We start from the raw sequence: 20,643 nt of genomic DNA, 5'->3' as shown, positions 1-20,643 counted from the left end.
TGTGTAGGAGTCAATCTAATTTTGGTTAAAGTTACACAAACCCAAAAAGGATCTGAGTTCTTGGATAGTAATGGGCTGTTTGGCTGACTGAAAGACATTCTATCCTGGGTAATGTTATGGGCCAGGGTTTAGAGAACCCCAAAGTGTATCATGGAGTTTACCTGACCCACAACTTTTAATAGATTGTGGTATGGGGACCACATGGCCCACTCTACAGGTGTGGTACAGCAGAAATGGAAAAGTGTTTTTTAAAAGCAAAACAATGTTTATTCTATGAACTCATGTTAACCTTTTTAAAACATACAGTGAACATCTTAGCAACCATTAATTCAGATACAACCCCCAAAGAATACAACACTAAGTAATCCTTAAGCTGTCCTTTTAACAGCCATAAGACGTAAAAAAGAACTTTTAACAGAAGCACATCAGGTTAAAGTCACTACTGAGAGCAGTTATTAGTTTTAAATCACCAAAGGATCGATTTACAGTTTTTAGATTACAGAGAGAGAGAGACTAATACCCCTTCTGGCTGTGACTGCAGCTATCCAGCTCTGAAAAACAAAACTAAAAACACACCCTGCAGCAAACAGCCTAAAACAAAAGTAAAAAGCCGACAGACAACCCAGCTCCACCCACACTCTGACATCACTGATAAACACCCATTTCTTGAAGGTACATTTCTTAAATACACATTTCTTAAAGGTACTCTCACCTGACAGTAAGTTCTCTCCTTTCCCAGGTACACAACCTCTTGTTGGGCAATTTGTGCTTTGGCAATTCTGGCTTTGCGTCCTCTCAGTTGAGGGTGGTCCAGCATGGTACGTAGGTCTTGTTCATGTTTTTCCGTATTGTATACCAACAGGATCCATGTACTGGATAACTGTGGAACGCATGGTAGGCAACTCTCTCAAATGGCTTTGTGAGGCCCGTAGGGCTGTTGCGAAAACCCTGTGGTAGTCTTGTCCAGGTGTACTGTTGCTGTTGGGCAGTAAAGGCAAACAATGCTCTAACCTCGGGTGCCAATGGTGCCGACCAAAACCCATTTGCCATATCTATTACCGAGAACCATTTATGTTCCGCATTAGAGCGTTAGAAATGGTGGATGGGTCGGCTACCAAAGGTGCCCTTTGATCAATACACTGGTTGGCCTTCCTGTAAATGACTGTCAGACGCCTAGTTCCATATGTTTCCGTACTGGCCATACAGGACTATTAGAGGAACCATATGTTTTTATCAGGACATCTTGCTTCTCTAGTTGTTGGACGACTGGCAAGCTGCCAGCACTGGAGGTTGGGCTGACGGGATACTGTTGGGTGCACAGTGGTGCAATCCCAGTAAATGATGCCGATTCCATATGGAATAAGCCGCAATCATTCTTGCCTTTGGCCCAAATTGGATTGTCTTTCAACTCCTTCTGCAGGCTTCTGATAGACCATCTGGCTTGGCCATCTTCAAAATGCAATGAGGTATTCAATTGAGTTCGTACATCTAGTACCAGAAGGACTTGACCCACTGGGCTCACCCAGAGAGGTGTGGTCAATCTGTGTGGGCCAAGTCCAATGAGTATGGGTTGAGTTCTTCTGATGACAAAAGTCCGGTCCCCAGCCCCATGGGTAACTTGTATATTGCCATTTAGAGGTGAAAAGTCTTTGTATATTCTGGGTAAACATGTTGATCCAGCCCATATGTCCAGGAGACATTCTACATCTTGATCACTCTCATAGTGATATGCAATCCAACTCCTCGCTGTTGGATCAATGCCAGGAGAGGTACCTGGAGATCGAGGCCGGGCTCTTCTAGTTTTTTGCAACTCCTTCTGTTGCTGTTGTGTAAGCTGCTTAAATAGTTGCACCAGGTCGTCCTCCCCACCAGAGGGAGTGCTTGGATTGGATTTCTCTGTCCTCTCTGCCTGCCCTTTTCTTTGCACCGTTTCGCCCAATGGCCTTCTTTGCCACAATGATAACACTTTTTCCAGGTTGTTTTCCTTGGATATTGCTAGAATCGTTAGACCCCCCCCCTGCATGGCTCAGCGTTTAACTGCCTGCCATATCCCAGTCTAACTGGTTGCACCGATCGACTAATGCTGCAAAGCTTCTTTCTCTGGTCTCCCACCCGGACAGAGTAATCTTTAGTATTTTTACCAATCCTGGTTTTAAACCCGTAACAAAAGCAACTTTCATAGATCCAAAAGATCTATCATCCAATTCTTTGGGTCCCTGATCGTACATTCCCGCAAGTACCAACCAGACAGATTGGAATCACTCGTCATACTCTAGCACTTCCTCCGTCCCTTTTTGATGGCAATCTGTTATCTTTCCCCAGTCCGTTTTTGCTGGAACCGACACCAGCAACCAGTGCTGGATTATAGCCCATCCTGCACCTAATTGCTGCTCATCATCCCCAAGGGCGATTCGGATCTCTTTACTCAATCTCTTCCCGTCTCGTCTAGGTACCATTATCCTCGGGATCTGTACCCTGTCCAACGGGTGGAAATTATAAATGCCTTTTAAATGTTCTAACTGTTCCCAAATTTTACTTCTGCCTTTCTTGGGGTATGATAATTCTTTAGACCATTTATCAATTTTTTACAGGACCTTAGGGCCATGCTGAAAATACTGGGCGTATTTAGCTCGAATTGTTATCGTGCCCCCGGTCGGTCAGTGGTTTCTTCTGCCTTGATCTTAACCCATTTGTTTTTTTTAGAAGATTGAGTTGCACCGAGGAGGATGCCTCCTTCAGATGACTTTCTCCACTGGAGTTACTAGAGGACTCTGATTCAATACCAGCCTCGCGTAACTGCGCTTTTCGCTGCTGCGCTTCTATCTCTTCTAGGCAAACATACAAATTGGATCTGGGGGATGTACCTGGCCTTTTCGGTGTTGGTGGGGCTTCTAGTTCATCACAAAATTGGTTTTTAAGCTGTTTGGTTTTGGACTTGATATCGGACTTAAGAACCTTAATTTCTGACTTAAGGGGCGGGATTCTCCGCAAACCGGCAGGGCGGGCCACTCCGGCGCCGAGGAATGGCGTGAACCACTATGGCATCGGGCCGCCCCGAAAGGTGCGGAATCCTCCGCACCTTCAGGGGCTAGGCCGGCGGCGGAGTGTTTGGTCCCGCGCCAGCCGGCGCAGAAGGGCTTGGCGCCACGCCAAACGGCGATGAAGGCCCAGCGCCGGCTGGCGCGAGTTGGCGTATGCGCAGGGGGATTCTTCTCCGCACCGGCCACGGCGGAGATTGACAGCGGCCGTTGCTGAGGGAAAGAGTGCCCCCACGGCACAGGCACGCCCGCGGATCAGTGGGCCCGATCGTGGGTCAGGCCACCGTGGGGGCACCCCCCCCCCCCCCCCCCCCCCCCCCCCCCCGAGGACTCTGCAGGCCGCCCCTGGAGCCAGGTCCCGCCGGTAAGGACCTGTTGTGATTTACGCCGGCGGGACCGGCCGAAAACGTGCGGCCACTCGGCCCATCGTGGGCCGGAGCCGCTGGGTGGGTCGCTGCCAACTGCCCCCGACCGGCGTGGTGCGATTCCCGCCCCCACCAAAACCCTAACGCCGGAGAATCCGGCGGGGGCGGTATTCACGGCGCCCCCCGGCGATTCTCCAACCCAGCGAAGGGTCGGAGAATCCCACCCAAGATCTTCTACTTTGGCTTCTAATTTTTCCGATTATGTTTTTCCCTTTTTAACTGTTCTCTTAACTGCCTTCAACTGTTCTTTCGCAGCGGTCAGTGCGCGGTCATATTAGGATTGACCCGTAATAATCGTTTCGCTGTCAAACCTGACCCATAACGACTAGGGACCATTTGGTCCGGTCTCTTTTGTTCATCCGGGTCGTTTCCCCCCAGATTCTTTTAATATCTTCCAAGGACCATTGTCCTTTGGAGGCACAGTACTTTTCCTCAATCTCTGTACAGGTTTTGGATAAGTCAAATTTTTGCAATAAAACTCAATCTTGCACTCCCACCGGACCCTCGTCTCTTAATTGAAAATTAAGAGATCCTACAATTTGGCGCTGTGAGCAGGGTAGCTGAGAGAAAAGGAACTGAAGATATAATTGCTCTCTATGCTCCTTTAATTGCTGAAGGATCTCATCTAAGGAAACGTCCATCGGGGCCTACTCGCCTTTGACGATGGTGAGCAACTGTTTGTTCTTTCCCTCTTCCATAATATCTCTGAATAGACTCAAACCGTGCGGCTTATTTCAGCCTGGCCAGTATATTTACCCTATATACTGCCAAAATCCAGACGTCTGTTTAGGGACTTGAGCCGACTACCATACCAGAGAGGTTTGGGGTCGCGTAAGAAGATTACCGAGTCTAAACAACGGCCAGGGATTTTTAAAATAGAGAGGTGTCCTTACCTCCAGGAATAGACCTGTCCAGATCTTCGGTTTCTTTTCTCTCTTAGCTACCCTGCTCGCAGTGCCAAATTGTAGGATCTCTTATTTTTCAAATAAGAGACGAGAGTCAGGTAGTAGTGCAAGATTGCATTTCATTGCAAAAATCAAGTTAGTACACTTCAAAAACTACAAAGATACAAATTAAAGAAGCAAAGCCCAGCAGGGCACAAAGAAAAACAACTGGAAAGAGAACAAAAAGAGTGAGAGCAACGTGCACCCAGAGTTTTTTACCTGCACTTTCTGGTACCACCCCCTCTTTGCCCCTAATTGGCTTACAAGTTTTGAATTGTGACTTCTGAATGGTGCTCTGTACCATCACTCACATTGATATCTGACTTACTAGCTGCACTCCCTTTTGCAGTCTTGCTGAGAGGCTGGTGTAAGGTTTCACCGCCAAGCTGACCTTAACTCCGAACAATGCAAGCTTGTATTTGAACTGCAGTTACAATATTTTAAAAACTTTAAAAACTATTTTAACTATATCCCTCCAGAAAGTATTTAACCTGTCATTGCTTAACTTAGTTAAAAGAAATGTGAATTCTGAGCCACAATTTAAGACCGGTATTACATATGCATATTTCATCTTGGCTATAAACCAAATCAAAGCATAATTTAGAAAATGTGCAGTAAATCTACTTTCCAAATCACATGTACATTTTTAAATCAATATTTCTAGGCTCTGCCTGCCAGCATATTTGCAGAGCAGTGGATCTGATTCAAGTGAAGAAGGCAGTTACACAGAACCACTGGTCAGTTTGTGCAGAGTGTGCCAAATGTTTGAAAGTACATGATGAAGAGCCTGATATTTCATCAAATATTTGGATATGCCTGAAATGTGGTTACCAGGTAAGTGACAAAATGTTTTGTAATATATTTAAGTTTGCAACTTCTGCTTTCTTCATCGGGAATTAATGTGTAATTGAAAGTTTAATGCATAGGATGACTAAAAATGAAATGAGTAATGGTTTCAAACTTATTCCTTTCACATACCATTACAACTCACTACCACTGACTTCATTTCCAGCTCCAGCTGAGTTTTGTAAGGTAGATCTTGATAATGTAGAACCTGAAATCTTGAAGTTTTTCCTTGTTGCTTTTCCTTCAATACTCCCCACCATGCCAAAAATCATGATTTTTTGCCAAAGTGACATTGCCTTCTAATCTATGCAAGGTTAGATTAACTCATTAGATGTTGGCTAAAATAGGGGGCGGCGTGGTGGTTAGCACAGCTGCCTCACAGCACCAGGGACCCAGGTTCAATTCCGACCTTGGGTGACTGTCTGTATGGAGTTTGCACGTTCTCCCCCATGTCTGCGTGGGTTTCCCCCGGCTGCTCCGCTTTCCTCCCACAGTCCAAAGATGTGCAGGTTAGGTAGATTGGCCATACTAAAATGCCCCTTGGTGTCCAAGGATGTGGGGTTACAGCGATAGGGCAGGGGATTGGGCCTAGGCAGGGTGCTCTTTCAGAAGGTCGGTGCAGACTCGATGAGCCAAATGGCCGCCTTCTGCACTGTCGGGATTCTATGATTATATTTACTGTAACAATTTGACTCAATTCTTGCGCATTCATCCTGGGTCTTGCTGACTTGAAACCTGAAATTTACATGCAATTTACTGATCTCAATTCACCTAAGAAATTTACAAACCGCTACAAATATCGGGATTCCTCCCCACCCTGTAATGCCATAAGAGGTTATATTAGACTACTTCTTGTTCACTTCTTCATAAGCTTTCTCTTTGTGTTAAAATTATCCACTTAAATGGAATAAATCTTTTAAATGTTAGTCTGTCGTGTTTTTATTATTTTTAGCAACAAAGTATTTTTACTCAATATTTCTTTGCTTAAAAGTCCCAATTTTAGAGGTAAACTGGAGATATTGTAGTTGGGCTTCCATTCCTTCTAGCACACTCCAGTGAAATTGTCTCAAATATGGCATTACTGTGAAATTTCCAGCCTGCAGTAATATTCTGTCAGGTCAGACAAGAATACATATGTTCTCTCCATAGTGGCCCATGGGTCCATCTAATTTCATTTGAAGCTTTTTTTTTAACAGGAAGAGGTGGGCTTTTTTTTTTAAGCAGGAAGAGGTGAGCCTCATTTTAAGGGATTATGTGATCAGTATTAAAGTTGATATTTAAATATTAAATTGTTAAGAGCCCAATAGTAGATCCCTCATTTTCTAAATCACAAAAATATAGATAAAAGCCACACCATGAGACTCAAGTGCATATTCTAAGCTGAGAAGAGCAGCGAGTTCTTCCCAGTACCCTGACCATTCATTGCATTGCTGTTTGTGAGATGCTGCTATTTGCAAGTTAGCAGCCACATTTGCCTCCAAATCACCAATGACTGCACTTCAAAGATGATGAATTGCCTCTGAAGCACTTTGGCATGACATGAGAATATGAAAGTCTTTTTTTGGGCCCTTTCTGCAGCTATTTTAGTGGGTTTAGCATTGTAAACCACTCCAACAGATGTTCCTTAGCGTCTAGATTGTGCTTTCTGATCTTGTGTCTAGGTAATAGGTTATGAAATGCAAGGATTTAATGAAGGACTTTTAGCCTGTTCATCAGCTAATGGAATTTATCACCTACAAGAAGCAGACTGAATCTTCACTCTTCAGGTTAACACTAAAACTCTGAACAAATACACTAAAAAACATATATATTTTATTCAAGGCAGTTTCATGTAAGTAAACAAAAGCAGAAGAACAACCAAACAGCATTATAACTAACCAACACCACTTCTCCCATCCCACATTACCCGTTATAACCCCCTTACTCCCCCTCCTCCCACACACCCCTCAAACCTCCTGAAAGAATTCAATGAATGGCTTTCACCCTCGGGTGAACCCATCTACCGCTCAAGACGAACTTGACCTTCTCCAGCTTCAGGAATTCCGCCAGGTCACTTGCCCTCACCCCCGCTTTTGGCAGATTCGAGTCCGTATCTGGGCTATCAGGGAAGCAAAGGCAAAAACATCGGCCTCTCACACCCCTGAACTCCCGGATCTTCCAACATCCCAAATATCGCGATGAAAATTTGTAGGTTCTGGAACACGAAACCTTGGCAGCACTGTCATTTTTTACTGTCTGCACCTGCCCCGCCTGCGACAGCGGCAGCACATCCCACCTCCTGAAGTCCGCTTTCATCTGCTTCGAGCCAGTTTCAACTTGTGCAGCACGCCCAATCCTGAGTCACTTGGATGCCCAAGTATCTAAAGCTCGCCCACCACTCTGAACGGCAGCTCCCCTAATCTCCCCTCCTTCCCTCTCGTCTCAATCGGGAACACCTTGCTCTTTCCCATATTCAACTTGTACCCAGAGAACTGGCCAAACTCCTCCAAAATCTCCATAATGTCCCCGATACTGCCCAACAGGTGTGCGATACTTAAAACAGGTCACCAGCATACAATGAGACTCTGTGCTCAGGCCCCCTCTCCCCTCCCCCAAGTCCCTCTCCAGTCCCTCGACGCCCTAAACGCATTGAAAGCACGGGAGAGAGCAGGCACCTCTGCCTCGTCCCCCGATGCAGCCCAAAATACCTGAACTCACTCGGTTTGTCCACACACTTACGACCGACGCCGTATACAACAGCCGGACCCAGTTCACAAACGCCGGTCCGATCCTGAACAGCCCCAGCACCTCCAGCAGATACTCCCACTCCATCAAATTGAACGCCTTCTCCGCATCCATCGCCACCACTGACTACCTCCTGTCCCTCCGAAGGCATCATAATTACATTGAGCAGCCTCCTCACGTTCGGCATCAACTGCCACCCCTTCACAAACCCAATTGGTCCTCGTCCACCACCCCTGGGAAGCAGTCCTTGAATCGCGAGGCCGACACTTTCGCCAACAGATAATGATGTTGGGCGGTAGGACCCACGCTGCTCCAGATCCTTGTCCTTTTTTAACATCGGGGATGGAAGCCTGCAAAAATGTAGGAGGCAGCTTCCCCCTTCCCTTGCTTCATTATACACCTTCACCAGCAGTGGCCCCAGGTCTGTCTCAAACTTTTTATAAAACTCCACTGGCAGCCCATCCAGCCTGCATTGTCCCCATATTGTCCATTACCTCCCTCAACCCAATTGGGGCCCCCAATCCCTGAACCAGCTTCTCCTCTACCTTGGGAAACTACAGTCCAACAATAAAGCTATATCCTCTCCCACCCCGGCTGGGGGCTCAGACTTGTATAGCCTTCTATAGAATGCCTCAAATACACCATTCATCCCCTCCGGGACCAACACCACCCTACCCTTATCATCCCTTACTCTACTAATCACCCTCGCCACCTCTTGCTTCCTCAACTGGTGGGCCAACATCCTACTCGCCGTCTCCCCGTACTCATATACTGCACCTCTGGCCCTCCGTTACTGCCCCACCATTTTCCTCATAGACACTAACCCAAACTCCACCTGGAGCATCTGTCTCCCCTTCAACAGCCCTGCTTCCAGGGCCTCTGAATACCTCCTGTCTACCTTCAAAATCTCATCCGCCAGCCTTGCCACCTCCGCCCGTGCTTTCTCCCTGTGCACCCGAATTGAGATAAACCCCCCTGACCACTTCCTTGAGTGTTTCCTATAGCGTGGCGGCTGTGCTTTCTCCCTGTGCACCCGAATTGAGATAAACCCTCCCCGACCACTGCCTTGAATGTCTCCCACAGCGTGGCGGCTGTAACCTCCCCCGTGTCGTTTAACTCCACGTATCTGCACCTGTTCGTACACCCCCTCCTCGTCCGCCAACAACCCCACATCCAGTCTCTACTGCAGGCGGAAACCACAATCACCAAATACTGCGAGTCGACCACCCCTGCGAGCAAACCCTTGTCTAAAACAAAACAGTCAACCCCATAATCAACCGGTGCGAGTCCAAGTCAGGAATCTTCTCTAACGCTCGCCTCATAAAATCTACATCATCCCAATTTGGGGCATAAATGTTTACCAAAATCACCGGCATCCCCTCCAGCTTTCCACTAACCATCACAACCCCCCCCCCCCCCCCGGGTCTGCCACCATGTTCCCCATCTCGAAAGCCATCCACCTATTCACCAACACTGCCAGCCCCCTCCGAACATGTCCAGTCCTGAGTGAAACACCTGCCCCACCCATCCTTTCCTCAAGCTTGTCTGGTGCCCTATCTTCAGGTGCATCTCCTGCAAAAAGATGATTCAGGTGCGCGAACATACGTGACCGTTTGACCGGCCCATTCAGCCCCCTCATGTTCCACGTGACCAACCTCGTTTAGTTGTCAAAGCTTTGACAAAGAGTCATTGGACTCGAAACGTTAGCTCTTTTCTCTCCCTACAGATGCTGCCAGACTTGCTGAGATTTTCCAGAATTTTCTCTTTCGCTCCAACTTCCCTTCCACTCCCAACTCTTTCTCCCCCCCCCCCCCAAACCCGGCCCCTCCAGCCATAGGCCCCTAAAGAATAACAAAAGGTGCACTCCCCCTCATTGTCCCCCATGGAGAGCCTGCCCTCCAGAAACCCACCTTCAAATACTTTTTTTGAAGAATTTTAATTTTTTTTAAACCGACAAACTGCTCCAAAGTTCAATGTCCTCTCTCTCCTCCCAGTCCATTGCCCCTCATAAACTCCGTTGCCTCCTCTGGCATGTCGAAATAGTGCTCTTACTTCTGGAAGTCATCCACAGGCGGGCCGTGTACAATACTCCGAACTTCAACCCCGTTTTAAAGAACACCGCCTTGACCCGGTTGTACCCGGCCGCCTTCTTAGCCACTTCTGCTCCCAGGTCTTGATACACCTGCGCAGCTCGTCCCCTTCCAGGTCACATGGACCAGCATTTCCTATCATTCAAGATAATGACAATTGATGTAAAGTCTTAAAAGTCATTTTCAAACATGTATAAAAAGTTACAGATTATCCAGACATTTTAGAGAAATTACTAAGTTTCCTTACTCTTACTTCCAGTCCTAAGCTGTCACAAGGTCAGGATATCAAATTCAGTTTTGCCTGTTACCTGGTTGACTGTACCTTTTTACATCAGTTTTTCTTCCTTTTAACTTTCTCTGGCTGCAATCCACTGCTCTCTTAACCCATTGGTCATGGAAAGTAGAATACAAGATTCCCATAAATTGCTGATCAGTATAATGCTATGTTGGCTGGCCAGAGAATTGAACAATAAATAATTACAGTTGTGGGTGTCGCTGGTCAGGCCAGCATTTATTACCCATCCCTCCTTGCCCTTCAGGAGGTGGTAGTGAGTTGCCTCCTTGAATTGCTGCTGTCCCTGAGATGTAGGTACACCCATAGGGAGGGAGTTCCAGAATTTTGATCCAGCCACAGTGAAGGGATGGCAATATACTTCCAAGTTGGGGTGGTGAGTGACTTGGGATGGGAACCTTCAGGTGGTGGGGTTCCCAGGTATCTGCTGCTCTTGTCCTACTAGATGGTAGTGGTCGTGGGTTTGGAAGGAATCATGGCGAGTTCCTGCAGTGCATCTTGTAGATGGTACACTGGCTGTCACTGTTCATCGGTGGTGGAGGATTTGAATGTTTGTGGAAGGGGGAAAAATCAAGCGGGCTGTTTTGTCCTGGATGGTGTCGAGCTTCTGGAGTGTTGTTGGAGCTGCACTCATCCAAACAAATGGAGAGTATTCCTTCACGCTCCTGACTTCTGCCTTGTAGATGGTGGACAGGTTTTGGGGGGGGTGGTCAGGAGGTGAGTTACTTGCCACAGGACTCCTAGCTTTTGACCTGCTCTGGTAGCCACATTATTAATGTGGCTAGCCCAGTTCAGTTTCTGATCAATGGTAACCCCCAGGATGTTGATTGTGGGGGATGGTAATTTCATTGAATGTCAAGGGGCGATGGTTAGATCCTCTCTTGTAGGAGACGATCATTGCCTGCCACCTGTTTGGTGCGAATTTAATAATATAACAGAAAAAGGGCTGGTGTAACCAGACATCTTCTAACATTAAGTTACTATGTTCAAGGAAAAATACAATCCAGAAACTGTGTGAGTTTTATGTTTCCTTGAGTGAATCTAAGTTCCCAAATATCTGCAAGGCGGCACATTAAATACTTGTTTCAGCTCCATGCTGATATGCAACTAATTTTCATACAGATCCTAGTTAACTGACCAGCATCGCAGCTCCTTATTGTGGTTTTCCACTGCTTTAATGGCAAAGAGTGATAACCAATTGCATTAGATAAATACAGAAAATGCTGGCAATACATAGCAGATCTGGCAACATTTGTGGAAAGGGAAAACCATTTTTGGTTGTTTTAGGTTTTAATGTTTTAGGCCAAACAGCCTAAAATATCTTTCTCTCCACAGATACTGCCAGATCTGTGCATTTCCGGCATCCGCCGTATTTTGCTTTGGACCAATTGCATTGTTCACATTAAGCCTAAAAGATGTGAGAAAGGGGTAACGTGAAAAATGAAAAAATTGAAAATCGCATATTGTCACAAGTGGGCTTCAAATGAAATTACTGTGAAAAGCCCCTAGTCGCCACATTCCGGCGCCTGTTCGGGAAGGCTGGTACGGGAAACGTTTGGTTTAATTAGTGTCATGTATTGTTATATAATTATCATAAAGTTTTGTTTATTTGTACCAAAATTTATTTAGTTTAATAATTTCTTGAGCATTTCTGCCCTCGCAGTTGCCCACAAGCCTTTATAATGGACTGAAGAGCACTACTTGACTATTGTACTTGGCGCTACCCATGTTGTTCTTTGTGAATGAATTAGCTTCCCTGATACTCATGTCAAAACTTTGCTGACCTCGAAAAGCCATTAAACTACTTCTGACACTGCAAAGTATGAAGTTATGGAAGCGCCATTCATAACCACAGCCACCTTCTATATGGCTTCTGCTGCTGCATGTGATAGCCTATTGTGGCTTTTCTACAATGGCATTATTTCAGTCTCTTGAATTTATGCCAGCAGCACTTCCAAAAAGCCTTTGAAAAATTAGTCTGCCCTTTTCTGCCTTTCTCATTTCAGTTATTTTAGTTCCGTTGCTCCAGCTTATCACTGCAAGGAGTACTTTAAATAGAAAGTTTTGCCCTGGATTTTTTTCTTACCTGAATGGTGTATCAGGTCTTTCTGCTGGGGGAATGCCCACTTTTGCTTTGACAACATTATTTAAAGGGACACTCACCTGTAGCTAATTGTGCTATCTAGATTGTCAAGAGAACTTTCAGATTTCTAATAGCTTTTTCACTTTTTGGAATATAGCTCGGATGAATTGCAGTTCTTTCACTTTTAGCTAATATGTCACGGAATTTCTTCTTTCCTACAGTAAGTAGGAACTCTCTGGGTTCAGGGGGAGTCGGGGTCATGGAGGGGGACAAGTTTGGAAGCATTGGTAAGAGCGCCACTTCCGTTGGCGCTGGTGAAGTACTCAACGAACCTAGTGGTGGTTACCACGCTAAAAATATGGAGGCAACTCCATCAGCATTTTAAGTTGGAGGCTGCTTCAAGGTTGGCTCCCTTTTGTGCTAACCACCTGTTTGAGCCGGCAAGACTAGATGCCACATTTTATGCATGGAGGGAGAGAGGGTTGGACAGAGATGGGATTTATTTTTGGAGGATCAGTTTACCAGCCTTGACGAACTGAAGGGGAAATTTGGGCTGGTGGGCTCAGACATGTTTAGATACCTCTTGAGGTGCAGAGCTTTGTTAAGAGTTTTTTTTCAACTTTCCCGGTGGTTCTGCTATCTTCTTATTGGAGTAGATTCTCTCCTGTTTGGGGTCGGAGGAGGGCAGTCCATCCGACATGTATGTGCGAATCGCAGGTGAAGAGTTGAATTCGGTGGATGGGTGAAAGCGAAATGGGTGGAGGATTTGGGACCAATACTGGAGGAGGGGTGGGAAGTGAGGCGCTGCGAAGGGTGAATGCTATGTCGTAGTGTGCGAGACTGAGCCGTAGCCAGTTAAAGGTAGTGTTTCGAGCACACCTCACTAAGGTGAGGGTGAGTTTTTTTTTGTTTTTTTTTGAGGGGGTGGAGGATAGGTGCAAGTGCTGCTCTATGCTGGTGGGTTTGGGGAAGTGCTTTTTTGGGCACCATGTCTGCGGTCCCATATATTAAGTTACAGCTCTGCCCCTGGTGGCTATCTTTGGGGTTTCGGATCTGCCGGAGCTTCGGTGTTTCCTGTGACTTTGAAGATTGGGGACATTGCCGGGTACCTCGGCGTTGCTCGAGGATTGATAGACGTTTTGCACCTCGAGAAGGCCAAATACACCGTGAGGGGGTTGATTGAATGGTTCTGTATTTCAGAGAATTGGTCACTGTTAGCTGTTAGGAGTGGTGGGGGATTGGGGGGTGGAGCGTGCAAAGGGATGTGTAGCTTTGGGGGGTTTGTTTCTTTTCTGTTTTGCTTTTGTTGTTTTGGAAAGATGTGTTGGGGTATTTGTATGGTGTTAATGTTATGTTAAAGGTATTTATTTGTATCTTTGGTAATTTTGTATAAAATGTTAAATTTAATAAAAACCTTTCCAAAGAAAAAAGACTCGCGAAAAAAGACATCACAATATTGACATTCTTTACCGTCATTCTGACAAGAGATGAGCATGGATTTCAATTCAGCCATTATTCATACAGGCATGTTTTTACAAGTTAAAAAGCAGTGATCAACTTGTGTATTTTTGTTGCTTCTGCCTTTGCGCTCTGGTGCGAAGGTGGGTATGGTCGGGAGTGGTGTGAGGTGAGCACGGGACCCCACAAATTGTAAATCTGCCATTGACTTCAATGTTTTTGTATTATAAAAATTGCATCTCTCATTGCCCTTTACTTTGAAGATCTTGAATGAGTTTCCCAAATCCATGTCCACCTTTCTTTTAAATTTGTGTTTGAATCTGTTTTCTGCCTTGGCCAATGCACTGAATCATCTTTAATCTAAGTCATATCCTTTGTGAATATAACTGGGGTGCATTATCCATCTTCGTCCTCAATCTCTCTGCCACCGTTGATACATCAGCCAAAGAACGCTCCTACAAAATCTCTCTTCCATTGTCCAGTTAGATGGGACTAGCTTTGTATCTCTCTTCCAATTGTTAGATGGGACTAGTGTTGCTTGTTTCGATGCTCATCTGCCCAATGGTAGTCAAAGCATCTCTAGCAATAACTTGTTCTTCCAGAACTGTACTCCTTCCACTTCTGGTGTCCTTGAGGATCCATCTTAAGTCCCCTTTCTATCTACATTGTTAGGAAACCGAAGGCAGGTTTAAGGAATTTATATTTGTTTTGGTAAAGATTAGAAATTATGTCGAGTTTTAGGTGGGTTTACTTTAATGTTTCTGTGCTTGAAAGAAACCTACAGTTAGATTTCATGCTGGACAAAGATGATTGTATGTGTGGGGTTAGTTTCAGTTCCAGCTGGGATTCAATTTTGTTAGAGATCTGAGACCTTCAAGAGAGTGGAAGGGTGCTGTAAGGGGAGGTAAGGAGCATGGGAGTGTCACTGTATGCGGACTATTTATTGCTATATGTTTCTAACCCCATGCAGTACATGTGGAGAATAATGGACCTACTGGGAACGTTTGGTGCATTTTCTGTGTATAATCTGAACATGGCGAAAAGTGAGGTATTTCCGATGAATGCCCGGGGAGGAGTGTGAATCTGAGAGTCCTGCCATTCAAGCTGGCCAGGATAAAGTTTTGTTATCTGGTATTCAAGTGGCGCATGACTCTGCCACAGTACATAAATGGAACCTGGCCAGTCTGGTTGAGGGGGGGTCAAAGGGGATTTGAAGAGGTAGGATGCCCTGCCGCTGTCCCTGGCGGAGAGGGTACAGACCATGAAGATTAACGATTTGCTGAGGTTTTTATTTGTTTTTCAGTCCCTTCCAATATTCCTTCCTAATTATGGATGAATTAATTTTGGAATTTGTTTGGGCAGGCAAGACGCCTAGGATTCGGAGGATCTTTTTGCAGCGAGAGCAGGGCGGGTGGTGTGGGTTGGCGCTCCAAACTCTAGCACTATTATTGGGCGACAAACATGGAGAAGGTGAGATGCTGGTGGGGGGAGGGGGGTCAGATTGGGTGCAGGTGGAGGAGGCCTCCAGGGTGGGGACAAACCTGAGCGCCCTGGTGACATCCCACTTCCCGTTTTATCCAGGCAGGTAGGTATATTAGTAGTCCCTTCGTTGTGTCATCTCTCAAAATATGGAATCCGTTGAGGTGTCAATTTGGTGTAGGAAGCATGTCGGTACTGGCCCCAATATTTGGAAACCACAGGTTTATACCAGGAGGGATGGATACGATGTACAGGAGTTGAGAGAGGGAAGGGATAGAGCGGGTTAGGAACCTGTTTATGGAGGGTAGGTTCGCAAGGCTAGAAGAATTGCAGGAGTAGTTTGAGTTGCCAAGGGGGAGCGTATTCAGATATTTTCAGGTCTGGGATTTTGTTTGAGAGGAGCTGTCCTCGTTCCCTCAGCTGCCAAAGCATAAGCTGTTGGATATTAACTCTGGTTGAGCTGGTGTGAGGGAGGATTGGGGAATTTACAGGAGGGCTTGTGGTGACTGAGAAGGCGCCAGTGCAGAGGAGAAGGTGGAAATGGGAGAAGAGGCTGGGGATTGAATTTGGGTGGGGGACCTGGAATGAAATTATGCACCAGATAAATTCGATCTCATCCTGTGCTAGGATGAGGCTTACACAGTTCAAGGTGGTTCATAGGGCTCATATGACTGGACTAAATGAGTGTTTTTTTCACAGACGTGGAGGTGTATGCGAAAGATGTGGGAGAGGACCGGCGAACCAAACTCGTACGTTTTGGGGGTCCAGAAATGTGGGAATGTAATGTCAGAAATAGTGGGGGTGAGGATGTTGCTGTGCCTTTTGGTGGTGATTTTTGGTGTTTCGAATCTGCCGATGCTGCTGGAGTGAGAGGGGCCGATGACATAGCCTTCGCCTCTCTGATTGCCCAGTGGTGAATCTTACTGAGTAGGAGATTGACAGTGCCACCGGGGTTCTGGATGTGGTTGGGGGATTTGCATGAATTTTTAAAACTGGAGAAGATCAAGTTTGCTCTTGAGGTCGGGTGGGGGGCAGGGGGCAGTCAGAAGAGGGGTTCTATGTAAGGTGGAGGCTCTTTCTATCTGTATTTGAGGATCTATTTGTCGCCAGTGGGGTGAGGGGTGGGGATGGGGGTTCGCTGGAGGGGGGGAGGAAAGGGGTGTTGGAGTAGTTTTGGGAGAAAAAGACTGTTTGAATCATGTTTATTTTTGGTTGTTGTATGTGTACATTGCTGACTGTTTGGAATAAAATATGCTTTTTTAAAAAGTGAAGCAGGTGCTCCGATCAATGGAGAGTCCTTTGGAAAATACGGAGTGGATTTTGGAATGCGATCGGCTGAGTGGATCTATTCCCACGAGAGAAGATTTTAAAGCCTATTTTGGGTGTAGAGTTTAGAAACCCTCATATGATAATCACCTGGGGAATTCTGAGTAGAAATCTGCAAACACTAACTTTGTGTGCTCATGACACCATTGCGGCTTCAAATGTACGTTCATCTGTATTAATCTTAAAACCTGTGTGTAATTGTTTAGATAGAGGAGGAGTAATGGAGCATTAGTATTATGATCCATTTGTCTTGTTTAATAAATGTTTTTCTTGTTGTTAAAATTAATTAGCGGCCTTGCGACTTTGTTCCCCCCTCGTTTGATTAAAAGTTATCGTCTTTTGCGCCAGGGTTTCATTCTGTAATCTTCCTGTCCAGTTATAACATCAACTGGGATCAGAACCATATGCTTTGACCATCTCATCCAAAGACATGATATATGTATGCTGACAATGCTCCATCTATTGACCCTTTTACTATCTCTATGAACATGAATTACTTGGATGAGCCACAATTTCTTCATCAGAAAATAGATATTCTATGATATGTCTTTCACCTCCTGATGCAAGACATTACTAATTGCTAAGTCAGTTGGTATGGATGGAATGCATTTTTGATTGCTTAAAGAAGCAAAAGTAATTTTTCAATCCTTGTTCGATATAAGACAAGTGCTGGAATATTGCGAATGTTATTCAACAATTCGAGAAAAGGGAGATGGATAAATCTAGCAACTGCAGGCCAGTCAGCCTAGTATTTGGGAGAGTGGATAATCTTGGAAACCCTTATCAGGGATAACAGCCTAGTATTTGGGGGAGTGGATAATCAGACCCTTATCAGGGATAACATTAAGCTTTAATTTGGAAAGGCATAGGGTTATCAAGGGGAGGCAACCTGGATTTTTTAAAGTCAAATTGTGTCTGATGGAAGAAGAGCATGATGGTGAATTACGTTGTATTCTCCATGTGTCAGTTTTGGATCACAGATTCTTTAATTTGTGTAAGCAACGCAGACTTGCTTGTATAGAACAGCATTGTAAAGTTCACCGATAATATGAAACTTGGCAGCATAGATAGTGATGTAGATAGTTGTGGACTTCAGGGTAATAGAGACAGGATGGTGAAATGGGCAGAAGCACAGCAGATGACATTCAATGTAAAATGGGAGGTTTATGATATTTATAATCTGATAAGCGGCATCAGATTCAGATACAGTCCGTTACCACATGTTGCAAGATCTGGACAGCATTCAGGCTTGGACCCCATCCTGGGAGAGAACACCAGAAACGATCATCTCCCTGGACGCAGAAAAGGCCTTCAACAGGGTCGAATGAATGTACCTCATAGAGGTACTGAAACGATTTGGGCCAGAGTTCACCACAAACAACAACAAAGAACAAAGAAATGTACAGCACAGGAACAGGCCCTTCGGCCCTCCAAGCCCGTGCCGACCATGCTGCCCGACTAAACTACAATCTTCTACACTTCCTGGGTCCGTATCCCTCTATTCCCATCCTATTCATATATTTGTCAAGATGCCCCTTAAATGTCCCTATCGTCCCTGCTTCCACTACCTCCTCCGGTAGCGAGTTCCAGGCACCCACTACCCTCTGCGTAAAATACTTGCCTCGTACATCTACTCTAAACCTTGCCCCTCTCACCTTAAACCTGTGCCCCCTAGTAATTGACCCTCTACCCTGGGGAAAAGCCTCTGACTATCCACTCTGTCTCTGCCCCTCATAATTTTGTATACCTCTATCAGGTCTCCCCTCAACCTCCTTCGTTCCAGTGAGAACAAACCGAGTTTATTCAACCGCTCCTCATAGCTAATGCGAGGTTTATGATATTTATAATCTGATAGGTGGCATCAGATTCAGATACAGTCCGTTACCACATGTAGCAAGATCTGGACAGCTGTACAGTAGTTCCACCTGGGTGGAACTACTGTACAGCGCTCCTGTGGCGAGTGTACGGACAAACGCCACCAACTCCAGATGCTTCCGATGGGCACACACCAGCTCCGGATGCTTCCGACTGCACAGAGGCAGGGATGTCCATTGTCCCTGCTGCTGTTTGCTCTGGCAATTGAGCCACTGGGGATTGCCCTCAGAGTGGCGACGGGGTGGAAAGAGGAGACAGAGAGCATAGTGTCTCACTCTATGCAGATGACCTACTCCTCTACATCTCAAACCCCCTGGCCAGCATGGAAAGAATAATGAAACTCCTGAAGGAGTTCGGAGCCTTCTCGGGTTACAAGCTTAACCGGAGTAAGAGCGAAATATTCCCTGTAAACACGCAGGGGGGAGGAGCAGAGCTGGGGGGACTGCCATTCAAACTGGATCAGACCAAGTTCCGCGACCTGGGGATCCAAAAAGCCCACGACTGGACATGGAACCACACGTGGAACCTGACGAGTCTGGTGGAGGAGGTTAACAGGGACCTGAAGATATTTGGCTCTCTTGCAGGGAGAGTGCAGACGATCAAGTTGAATATGTTGCCCAGGTTCATCTTCCCGTTCAGATGAAGGCCTTTTTCAACACAGTTGACGGAATTGTTTGGCGGGGGAAATTACCCGAGGATTTGAGATAGAAGGAGGAGGAATGTGGGATGCCTGGCCCATCCGAACCTTCAGTTCTACCACTGGGCCACACTGCAGAAAGAGTATAGGGATGAGTCAAGGAACCGGGAGGGGAGTGGGCGAAGATGGAGGAAAGTTCCCGTAACAGCCTCCCCGAACAGGCGCCGGAATGTGGCGACTAGGGGCTTTTCACAGTAACTTCATTGAAGCCTACTTGTGACGATAAGCGATTTTCATTTCATTTTTTTCATTTCATGGACATCCCTCCGAGCACTAGCCACAACCGCACTCCCATCCCCCTGGCCAAATACACGCAAAGCCCAGTGGTAGTAGCTACGCTCCAAACATGGAATCGAATGAGGCAGCACTTCGGACGAACCAAAATGTCCACCATGGTCCCCGTCTGCGGTAATCACAGGTTCACATCCGCAACAGTGGACGCCTCCTTCAAAAGGTGGAGACAGGACAAGGGGACACTGATGTTTTGGGACAGATACAGGGACGATAGAGTAGCGACCCTGGGGAACCCGCAGAGAAGTTTCAGCTCCCAAGAGGAAATGACCTGAAGTACTAACAGGTTAAAAACATCCTCCACAAGGAATCAACAAAGTACCCCCAGAAACTAGGACAGACACTACTAGAACGACTATTGAATGCAGGCCACGTAAGGGAAGGGAACTGTTCGGACATTTTTGGACTGTCTGTTAGAAAAGTATGCTCGAAGGCTTTGCTGGCTGGGGTTAAGGGGTTGGAATAATCGGAAATTGCAGTGTCAGATCATGCTCCGCATTGGGTGGATATGGTACTGGAGAAGGGGGTAGCGCAGAGGCCTGGGTGGAAATTAGATGTGGGACTTTTGGGGGACCAAGGGTTCTGTGACAAAATTGAAAAGGTAATTGAGGAATATGTAGGTTTCAACTGTACAGGTGAGGTGTCGAAGGCAGTTGTCTGGGAGGCTCTAAAGGAGCTGGTGAGGGGTGAGGTGATTTTGTTTAAGGCCAGGGTGGACAAAGAGGAGAGGTTGGAGCGGCAGAGGGTAATAGATGAGATGTTGGAGCTAGATGGGAGTTATGCAGAAGATGGGGACCCAGCGAAGTTGGAAAAGAGGAAGGAACTACAGGCGAGCTTTCACCGACTACCAGGAAGGCGGTGCGCCAACTGAGACGAGCAAGGGGTGCCGTTTACGAACATGGAGATAAGGCAGGTCTGCAGGACAGCTCCGGTGGGAAGCAAGGGCAAGGGAAATTGTGCAGGTGCGGGATAGGGCAGGGAAACTGGTGGTGGCGTCGGATCTGATGAACAACGTTTTTGAGGAATTTTATGAGAGGTTGTACAGGTCAGAGCCATCTGGGGGAGACCAGGAGAT

At 46.3% G+C, this 20,643-nt stretch overlaps 1 protein-coding gene across 10 annotated transcripts in view; it reads left to right on the top strand.

Annotated features, from left to right (window-relative positions):
* The window catches only part of usp45 (ubiquitin specific peptidase 45), a 362,553-nt gene that overhangs the window by 21,242 nt on the left and 320,668 nt on the right, over positions 1-20,643 (top strand). For 8 of the 10 annotated variants that reach the window (XR_011940756.1, XR_011940757.1, XM_072499595.1 and 5 more), the window contains exon 3: positions 5,072-5,241. The exons of the other annotated variants lie outside the window; for them this stretch is intronic. Coding sequence is in view for 6 of the 8 variants with exons in the window: in XM_072499595.1 (XP_072355696.1) it covers positions 5,072-5,241 (170 nt within the window). In the remaining 2 variants the exon portion in view is untranslated. The remainder of the gene's footprint in view (positions 1-5,071; positions 5,242-20,643) is intronic. 10 annotated transcript variants of the gene reach the window in all.

Source organism: Scyliorhinus torazame, chromosome 4 (assembly GCF_047496885.1).
Source record: "Scyliorhinus torazame isolate Kashiwa2021f chromosome 4, sScyTor2.1, whole genome shotgun sequence".
Classification (NCBI taxonomy): Eukaryota; Metazoa; Chordata; class Chondrichthyes; order Carcharhiniformes; family Scyliorhinidae; genus Scyliorhinus; species Scyliorhinus torazame.
The sequence above is the reverse complement of the archived record's forward strand: the minus strand, read 5'-3'. Positions and strand labels throughout refer to the sequence as shown.